This window comes from Primulina huaijiensis, chromosome 7 (assembly GCF_012295235.1).
Source record: "Primulina huaijiensis isolate GDHJ02 chromosome 7, ASM1229523v2, whole genome shotgun sequence".
Classification (NCBI taxonomy): domain Eukaryota; kingdom Viridiplantae; phylum Streptophyta; class Magnoliopsida; order Lamiales; family Gesneriaceae; genus Primulina; species Primulina huaijiensis.
In genome coordinates, this window is record NC_133312.1 from 23106744 (window position 1) to 23117638 (window position 10895).

At 32.6% G+C, this 10895-nt stretch overlaps 2 protein-coding genes across 2 annotated transcripts; both read right to left on the minus strand.

Annotated features, from left to right (window-relative positions):
- Nucleotides 1–389: 389 nt before the first annotated feature.
- Nucleotides 390–2707, minus strand: LOC140980245 (uncharacterized). Its single transcript, XM_073445971.1, has 3 exons — nucleotides 2236–2707; nucleotides 616–1026; nucleotides 390–578 (listed from the first exon to the last, which is right to left on the minus strand). The coding sequence occupies exons 1-2, from the start codon at nucleotides 2594–2596 to the stop codon at nucleotides 704–706; spliced, it is 684 nt and encodes a 227-aa protein (XP_073302072.1). The 5' UTR covers nucleotides 2597–2707; the 3' UTR covers nucleotides 390–578; nucleotides 616–703.
- A 5422-nt stretch (nucleotides 2708–8129) lies between these two features.
- Nucleotides 8130–10281, minus strand: LOC140981548 (uncharacterized). Its single transcript, XM_073447981.1, has 2 exons — nucleotides 9423–10281; nucleotides 8130–8624 (listed from the first exon to the last, which is right to left on the minus strand). Exon 1 carries the CDS (start codon nucleotides 10257–10259, stop codon nucleotides 9447–9449), a length of 813 nt encoding a protein of 270 aa, XP_073304082.1. The 5' UTR covers nucleotides 10260–10281; the 3' UTR covers nucleotides 8130–8624; nucleotides 9423–9446.
- Nucleotides 10282–10895: the final 614 nt, after the last annotated feature.

Consider the following 10895-nt stretch of genomic DNA (forward strand, 5'->3'; position numbering starts at 1 on the left):
TATCACACACACATATATGTGTGTGTGTGTGTTCGCGCGATAAAATAACATGAGAATGTTATATTCTTTGAAATTTAAAATAATATGATTTCATCGACTTCATAAAATTATTTCTTGGTAAATATTTAACACTTAAATAATAAGTGAGACTTTAAAAATTGAAAATATAGTGAATTGAATTAGTTGTTTCATATAATAAAGTCTATTGTTTTCATCAATAGGATACACATTGTGACATGAATTTGATTATTTGGGTTGATTTTATTTATGTTCGCGCCTAAGCAAATGATACACAAACTATTCAATATTAGGATTATCATAAAAAGATAAGGAACGAGGAGCATAATTTGTCACATCTTTGGTGATATTATGCTATACCGAGAAATATACTCCAACGAATGCAAACTTTTCGATCATTTCGGGCTATATCGAGGATCTATTCCTATTTTTCAAACTTCTCCTAGTGTAGCATAGGTAAATCCGTTACTTTCATGGCACCGATGTGATCCAAAAGTTCCAAGACCATAATTTCACATGAGATTCCTACCATCACTGTTCGGTCATTCGGTTTCTCACCACTGGCTGTTAGATTTACGTCGAGTTTTCGATTCACACAATCATTCCATTATTGATTCAAGAACCAAGAAATTTGGGGGTGTTGCACAAGATATTCATACAACAATGACAACCAATACTTTAGTACCTATAACGATGCTATAAATTTGAGAATCAAATTCACCATTTCCTCATCATAAGCAGGCCCTTCCATCTCAAAATGGCTTACACCCTCTAGTAGATGTATCTCGTTCCGTCCTGCTGCTGATGCCAGCTTCTTCTTCAGCTGATTAACACTCGTGAATCCATCTCGAGTTCCCATCACGAAAAGTTTCGGTTTAGGTGATTTAAGAATAGTGTTATGATGTCGTCCGAAGAGGATTGAGGCCATCAGACCAAATGGGTATCCCAAGCTAACATAACCAACAACTTGGTCGACAGTATCAACTGCAGAACCTGAAATTGGTGCACCTGTGAAGAAAGTATGAGAAGAAACTGTAAGAGCCAATTTACTATGAATTCCGATCCCAAGTAAAAAGGTAAGGCATTCATGTTTATGTATATATATATATATATAAAAAAAGCACATAACTCAGCCGTAATGCCAGCAATCTACGCAAGTATAGTCCAGTTTTCCCAGACTTTATGATGTCTAGTTTGCAACAAGAACTTTGAAAATGTGCTATTTCTATCACTATAGAATATCTTTTCAGATACAATGAAATAACTGAACTTGAACACACATTAACTGATAGCATATCAGTATAGAAGATGGGAGCACCTGCCCACATGACCATTACACTGGACTGAGTCGAACATAAATCAAGTAAAAGTATTAACCAAGCTGGAGTATAGCTTAGCTCAGGAAGCAATAGCTGATTTCAAAAAGTCAAAATCACCGACCTACAAGATGCACTACAACAAGCACACGAGTATCATAATCGACACATGCAATCATAATTGAACTAAAAAGAATTAGATCATGCCAAGAATTGAGAAATCTTGATTATATATAACAAAGCAGCGTCATTCTGCTAATGAGCACAGAAGCATTCCAAAAGACTGAAAAACAACTCTTTGATTGCCAAGGTCAAAAAATGGCTTCGTCTTTATCATCAAACAAGTTGCATTCCCAAACTACCAGGGAAAAACTACATGAATCAGGATATCGAAAATGCTAGGCAAGGGTAATGACACCAACCAAGAAAACTGGAAACAAGGAAATAACTATATGTGGGTACATAAGTTCTTATCCTTCCTTAAAAAAGTAGTTCTGTGTTTGCTCCCACAAATCATTCGCAAATTCTCTCAAGCAAAAATTGAACTCTCCTTGGACTAAATTTCTGGATCTACTACTTAGAACGAGCCTAGATTTGGTTATGCAACACAACTTGACAACACAAAGAACTTAACATAAATGGTAACTAAAGCGTATATCACTTCCATAACTTCAGAATTCGCCTACCTCAAGCCCTTGATCTTTTGCAGCAAAATTCATAGCACAAAATCAGAAGAGTCTTGCCCACAAAATCAACTTAAATTCTGATATTTTCACCCACCACAAGCTCAATAAGTTCCATAATCAAGAAATTCCAATTCGCCACCAGACAATACGCATACAGACCCCACTCATTCCGAGCAACCATTGATACAAATCACAATTCAACACAAAAACAGTACCTGCAGAAGATCCCACCAGTAAAATCCTGTCAGCGAAAAGCTTATCAGAAACCCATCTGCAAACAGCAACGGCATCTTCAATTTCTTTAAACCCAGTAAGAGAAGCCCTCCCTGTAGACTTGCCCGCACCTCTCATGTCAAAAGTGACTGATTTATAGCCTCTGCTCGCTAACCCACTAGCGATCCCCTTCAAAAGAGCTTGACACCCACCCAGTACAGAATACGGGTGTACCAAAACAATCACCAAATTATCTTTATCACCCTCGTTTTCTTCTTCTTGCTTGAAGATTCTAGTGTGCAGTTTGACTCCGTCGCTTGTTTCAACTTTGCAGGATTCGACGGTATAAGCCGCGGAAGGCATTGCGAGATCCGTTTTGGTGGAGCACTTGTGAAATGGAATTGAGAGGAGAAAGGCCAACTTTTTCGTTTGTACAGGTCGCTCAACTCATCACCATGGACTGGGAGGCAATGTTTCTTGTTTTCACAAATATCAATATAATTTTATTTTTGATCAACTTTGTAATATTTTTTCAAAAATCTGGACAATATTATATATATTTTTAATATAATATTTAATATGATTGATAAATAATATTTAATTTGATTTATTAATTAAATTTGAGATTAGATGATAAATTATTATTTTATCTTTTTAATAATTAATAAAATATTAATAATATTGTTTATTAAAGATGATATAGTAATTAAATTCAATATTTTAATTGATGTAGAATAAATAATTAATAGATGAATAAATAATAAGATAAAGTAAATATGAGAGTAATTCTGATCTAGTATATTTGCATTACTAGAAAAGTGCACGTGAGCGACAAACCAAACCACAAAATCAAAAATCATGACCATAGACGGTATATGAATCGGAGAAGTTATCTAATCCACATAACATACTTTTCAATATACTTCTTGGTTGATTTTGATAACTCTACAACTCTTTGTCGTAGTTTGTTATAATATACATATAACCATTTTGATATACTCAGCAAGTATATGATCGTCTTAAACATCTATTATGTTATTTAAAATCTTCATCTGGGATCTGACATGCTCGTAGTTTACTTCCCTATCAGGACGTTTTTTCGGTTTTCTACATTGTTTTTATCCAGTAATCTTATTTTCCAAATATTTATTTTATTGTTGAATGATTTTTCAGTTTTTGACAATCATCAACTATAACTCATAAGAATAAATGTTGTTTTTAGTCGTGATTGGTTTTTACTTGTGACTAAAAGTATGTATAACCTATATATTCTTCAACAACATAACCAATGAATGGTGCTGTAATTTCTTCAAACATCGGGATATTTGAAATATCATTTTTATATATTTAGTATAAATATTATCAACATAGAGCTATAAGTTTAATAAATTTTTAACGATTATTTCTCAATCAGTGTGAGAAAAAAACTTGAAAATCTTTTCAAATGACTATATCTTAGAACTGTGTCATCGTTTAATTTGACGCAATTCAGGAAAGTCATTTCTTTCATCATTTTTTAGAAGATTTGGAACAATGATTGCGTGCATCATATCATGGAGATGATATAGTTTCAATCTCATAAACAAAACAAATTTTATTCTATCGATTTTACATTTTGTTTTATAATATTTTATATATTGTGGAACGACATACAAAATTAATTATTGTATTTTAAAAATCTTGAGAAGGACACGGATAACGTAATTAAGATATGTATATGAGATATCATTCAAATATATATATCAAAGTATTTGTCTTATTCAATATTTCATCTAATAATATAACTGTTTAGATTTCATGAGCATCTTATAATAGACAAAATTAATTTGATGAAATATTGTATAATTCAATTTGAATTTCACTATTCGGTTAACTAAATTTATTTGGTGAGTAGTTCTCTATGTTACCATCATATATCTCATGAATTAGTTTGTTAGCCACTTTAACTAAAAAAAATAGACAAAAACAACCTCTTAGCAACCTCGAAATCTATCGATATAATATTGGAAGAAATAAAGTGCAACCGGCTCAATGTCTCAATTTAAAAATTGATATACTGTGTCCACAAAGCTTTAGAATTGTTCTCAAACCATTAAAAATAGAATGAGAATTATACACAATTTTTTTCATGTATTTCTTTTTCTGAATGAAGAATTTTTTCTTTTTTTTTATTTTTTGAGAAATATTGATATTTTATATGGCATCAATATGTTGCAAACCATGAAGTAGCAACATAATCACTATATAACTCTTAAAGGTTTACACATACAATTTTTCAATTTCTTCTTCATTGTGCTGCGTTGAAATTTAAATATGAATCATTCTTGATCTTAATATTTTGCTTTAAATACGCCTTCAAATATATATGTATATGTTTTATGTCACTTAGTTAGACCTAATTTCAAATATCTAAAAAAATGTGTTTGAATTATATCATACAGAAATAGGGGCATAGTAATATGCAACATTATTTTTTTTAACATGTTTTTTCATCCACTATGTTTGTCATAAATTTTTTGTTCAAAATTTGATTCATTTCTTAACTACATGTATGAAGAACCAATAAATTATATAATTAACAGAAATCATATATTACCCTTTTCGTAGAACATAAGACCCAAAATATGTGGCTTTGATTGGTGTACTCTCATACATATTTTCATATAAACAACAAGACAAATAATAGAATATCAGAAAAATCAATCGCCGCCAACAATACTAAACAAAATGAATTTAAAAAATTCATGACACAAACAACCTCCATAAAAAAATGATAACTCAAAGTTCAAAAATAATTTATATAGTACAATAACAAAGAAATTGAAGTATATACGAGCAACAAAAAGCATAAATCACTCTCAAATTAAATACTAACTCATATTATTCAAAATTTTTATAAATTTTTCAATATTTTTTTCAAATAAAGAGAAGGCGCCTTACTAACGTCATGGTTTCATAAATATTTTACTTTTTAAAAAAACACACAAAGGAAAAAATGGTGCCTCTAAATCATCATGAAAAATCCTTTAATAAAACCTTAAGAAATAAAAATATAATACGAAGTCGCATAATTTTCCTTAAATCAAAGAAAAATATTAGACCGTTGACAAAATATATCTGGCAACGACAAAACATACGTTAACTTCTGATCAATTAAATTTAGAATCATGCATAATCATGTAAGTAGAACAAAATCGTATACAGAAAATCTACTTGATATTATCTCTTTTAACAATTTATCCATGTTTGTCGTCCACCAGAGGACTCATAGGTCCACTAATGTTTTTAGTCCATCTATTAATTTCACAATAAATAATACTACAAAAATAATATAATCAAGCACATAAAAACTCAAATTCAAATACTTTCAATCAATTTAAATAAAAAAATTTGAATATAGAATATAATAATGTTGTAAAAATTTTGAATACTGATTTATAGACAGAAGTCTGGAAATACATTTGTCTCAATAAATAAAAATATATTATCTCTTTATATTCTGATATATAAGCTAAAAACGAAGAAACATTTCATCATTTTTAATATTTTGTAAGTCGCTTCAAACTAAGTAATCTAAGCAAAATGAAAAAATGCATTATGTGTTTAAGAATTAACAAAATATATCAAGGAAAAAAATTAAAAATAATCATTTTTGTGGGATATATGGTTTTGTTTTATATTTTCTTTCGGTGAACAAACAAATCACATAAGGAATCCAAACACAACATGATCAATACAAACGACATATAACACAAAAAATGTAATAATATGTTAAAAAACTCAACTCATTGCAAGAACACAAAATGATCAAATGAAGCATATTATTTAGTAATATTTTTTTAGCAGCATATATAAAACATTGACTAAATAGTTTAAAAACAGTGTTTGAAATAACTTACATACAAACATTTCTATCAATAATGTATCTCTATTGACACATAAAGAGTTTGAAAATATCTTTATTCTAAATGGGAGAAAGAAGTTTTATATAACCTTAATATTTATTAATAATTTATTTTTATTCAATCTGACTCATCTCCTTTCATCTGCCCATTATTACATATCATCAATATGGTAGATATTTTTCATGGATTTGACGGAAATATATAAATTTCGTAATTAAAATTAAATTTAAAAGTAAATTAAAATAATAATTAGTTTGATTGAGTTAAGTACACTATTAATTAACATATTAAATTAACATAAAAAATTACTTAAATAACCAAATGAAGATGACAAATTATAAAATAAATAAAAGGGTAAAAAGGTAAGCTCACAATTCAAACTCATATATTTAGAATAGTAATAGATAATAGATTATAAGTTTGATCATTCAATTCATATTGTTAAATTTTAGTTTTAGTCTCGTATTTTGGTTTTTTTGACAATTTTAGTCTTTTTTTCAACATGACGCTGAGACGTGTAGTGAATCAGTACTCCCGGCAAAAAAAACTAAAAATGCAAAAATCGAAAAATACATGACTAAAATTAAAATTTAATAGAGAAAAAAAAAAGCATCGACCATGCATGCAAAACCAACGTAATACTACAAAATTATGCAAAACAAAGAAGTCATAAATATAGTATAATATTCCGCATAATCTAAGAATATAGTATTTGGATACGTGAGAAGATTCACATTGTACTTTTTGAAATCCATGACTAGGTTAGAAAATTAATTTATAATTGAAGTAAAACCAAAAAAAAAAAAAAAAAAAAAAAAAAACAAGTTTCAGACCAATGAGAAAGAATTCAAAATTTTTATTTTAATTTTGAGCTAAATGAATATAATAGATTATGTAAATGCAACCTAAAAACAAATTGACATGCTAAAATCTTGTCCTTTGGTGCTTCACATTACGGTGAAGTTGAGAGGAAACTTGGCTCTGAATTAGTTTAGGGGGCCATTTTGATTAATTATCGATTATTTAAAACTCATTTAAATTATCAGGATGAATACAATTTAAGAGATTTCGATTTCATTTATCAACAGTGTAGTAACGGAAGAAGTTATCCTAAGCTCTGACATTCTACTTTGTTTTTGGAGTTCATTTTGTTCCATCACCCCGGGTGTCAATTTGGGGACCGATGTCACTGTCGATTTGCATTGTGCCCAGTACCGGATTTCTCACCCAGCTGCTATGAGAAATCCGGTATTGTCGCCGTCTTTTCCAGATGGATTCTCTTAACCAGCAGCGAAAACTCGTTTATGCAACAAGTGCAGCTCCACAGAAGGGTCCAGTTTGGGGGAAATGCCATATGGGCATGGAGTTTGGAGCCAAGCTCCTCATAGGAAATCACAAGTCAGATCTCGGATTAGAGCTTCAAGGGTTCATTCGGTCAGATCAAACAGGCCAGTTAAACTAATAGTAGATGCTAGCTCAGTCACAGGGTGAACCATGAAGAATCCGACCATGTCTAGCCCTCCTCCTGCTAGTAACCTTAAAAAGAACTGTGTGTAAACTTGAAAAAGTATCCTGCACCTTCGGCAAAAGATGTAAACTCGCGCATGGGTGGAACAATTGCATAAACTTGGAGTGTGTGAGGCTTTATAAGTTTTGGAGTTATCTTTTTGTGGCTTTAAGCTTGTAGGCTTCGTTGGTAGGAACATTTGGTTAAGTTTGTTGTGGTAGGTTGTTGATATCACTAGGTTTTATGAACAAATACGTCTTGTTAAATATACAAATTTTACTTGGCTTATTGGGTTGGGAAATGACATCACGCTGTACTACATTTTATATTACAAGAACTCTCAAAATTCATATCGAAGCTGAATCATTTTAAAATTTTCCAAGCCCTTCTAAAAATTGTGAGGTATGAAATAAGATTGATTCTGTAACCTAATGCCAACAATTTATATACCAATACAAACATCAATCAAATTTAGTGAATTGAAGCATGAGAAGACACCCTTGATAGAGATATACCACATGTGCGTAAACAAAGCAAATGATACTCCATTAAACACCAAAGATACAAAAGAAAGAAACCTAAGGAAGAATACTGAAATGTCTGTGGTGATGTCCTGTATACACAAACCTTGGCATCCTCGAAGATTAAATCATCACAATTGGACTCAAGAAAACTTTCATTTCTTCCAATATTTGGATTACTTTTTAATCTCCAATACCTTTGGCGAGTTCAGATGAAAACTTCCTAGCCCTTCTGTTTACCAGACCTCTCCATTCCCAATTCTTTCAAATAAAATATTGCCGACTAATTTAGTCGTCCACCCCTACCCACTCCATTCTTATGTGAATACTGAATAATATACAAACCAAAAACACAACTTTGCTAAGAAGCATGATTATAGTTAATCATCCTCACATTCATGCTTGTTGGAGATAGTTAAGGCAAATCCACTCAACAGATTGGATGACTTAACGTGAAGCTGTAAACGAGATGACAGAGTTAGAATCGGCATTTATGTCTGACATAATCATTCGTAAATGGGGGATTGTAAGACAAACCAAAGTGAGAAATACATCTATTTCTTATATAAAAGCGCACTTGTTACAGAAATAATCATGCGCAATGCAAAAATGAAACAGTAATGACTAATGAGGCTATCTGTGCAGCTTGTTCCATTTCTAGGTGTTGCATTCAAACTCATCAGATTCATGAACAAAAATTAAGACTCGAACAATAATTTATATAACAAGAAACACAAAATAACAAGTGAATGCGAAACGAAATACAATTAATGAAGTTCATCAAACACAATAATGAGCTTTAAAACATTTCAAAATTTCACATGATCATGTAATCCAGGAAAACAACATGGTTAACTATCTAATCGGCGGAAAAATATCATTTTTTCAGGGTTCTAATTTCTCGAGGCACATAAATGCAACTAAGGTTCGACATCATCGATCAAGACTCTAATAGCAGGCACAATTGAAATGAGTCGAGCCAACTATTTGCAGAGTTTCTGTCATTGACATAAGCGCACAAACTTCCATAAGACTGCATACAAACATCAATCAAGGCTTTAATTTCAACAAAAATGTTAAAAAACCGAACCAACAAATTATGCTCGAAGCTTGAATCATGAACATGCCTATTCACGAGGTTGAACTGTGATGCCAAGATAGAATTGTGCAATCCGACCATTAGACTTAAGAATTGTACACACAAATAAACTAGCCCAACAACGAACGCCAAGAAATGAAAGCCAAAATTTGATTACCAAAAAAACAACCAATGTGTAATTTCAAACATCCACCATCAAAGTATCGCCATCTTCATCGTGCATAGCATCAAAATTCAATCCCATACGTTCCCAATTTGATTCGGCGGCTTCTGCACCTGAACCCAAGCTCCGAGTTCCGCTCAGCCTCCTCGTCATTGGTTCCCTAATCACAGCCAAATCAACAACCAAAACAGCGTCATATTCATCTTCCCATCGGATGGGGCCAGGTTCAACTGGCAATTTAAAGCGGCACAAGGGGCAAGTATAGCTCCGATTAAGCCACTCTACGATACAACTATTGTGAAAGTAATGCTGGCATGGTAATTCATTAACTATGGCACAAGAATTCGAATGGATCTCGAAATCTTCCATGCAAATGGAGCATGACTGCAAGGATTTAGCTGGATTTGGGATAAGGGTTTTGATCGGGAGCGAATTGACAAAGGATTTCAAAGCTGGGGTGGAGGGGTGGAAAGTAGGAGTGGTGAAGGAGAGAAGGGAGTTATCGGAATCGTAGTCGTGCTCAGAGTCAGAGTCATCGGAAGTGTAATAAGAGAAAGTTGTTGTGACAGGGGTGTGATCGGAGTTAAGCGGAGGAGACTGCTGCGGTGGCGGTGGAGAGATGGTGTGGTGGGGGAGGATATGGCGGTGGAGACACCGCGGGCAACGGAATGAAGACGGGGAAGAAGAGGATGAAGTGGTGGCCGGGGTTATGTGGAAAGAGAAGTTGCAGCTGTAGCAGCTGTAAGAGCGGTGGTTGGTGGGGTAGGTCGCCACAGCAGCGGTGGAGGAGTACTGGCGGGCGGCGGCGGCAGCCTCCGGGCTTGTCGACATGATGACAAAGTGAGCCTATGAATTTTCGTCACGTTATGTATACAACTGTAGAATTTCGTCTGATCCCTGGGTTTATTCGTATTTACAAAATGAGCCTTGAGATCGTAATTTTATTACTTTAATCCCCAACCATTCATTTTTTAAAATTAAATTTGAAGCAAACTACCAATCATGTATTTTCCATGTGTCTCATATATATGATTCATTCTTCATTTCTTACTAGTGTTCTTTTTGTTGTGAAAAAGTAAAAATTTATGATAAAAAATAAAAATCTCAAACACTCAAAATTTACCAAACAACACACTNAAAACCTTACTAGGAAAAACCCATTGGGATAAAAACCATAGTAAGGGAAAAAGAGTGCAGTCACGTAAACTCCCCCTCATGTTGACACGAACAATTCTTCACAAATTTCGTAGATTGTGCATCCCAATATTATATATGTGCTTTCTGAATATTGTCGTAGGAAGTGCCTTTGTGAAGAGATCTGATGAGTTTTCACTTGATTGAATGTGACGAACATCAATACATTTATTCTTCTCAAGCTCCTTGGTGAATGCGAAGAACTCAGGAGGAATATGTTTAGTTCTATCGCTTTTTATGTATCCTTCGTTCATTTGAGCAACACATGCAGCA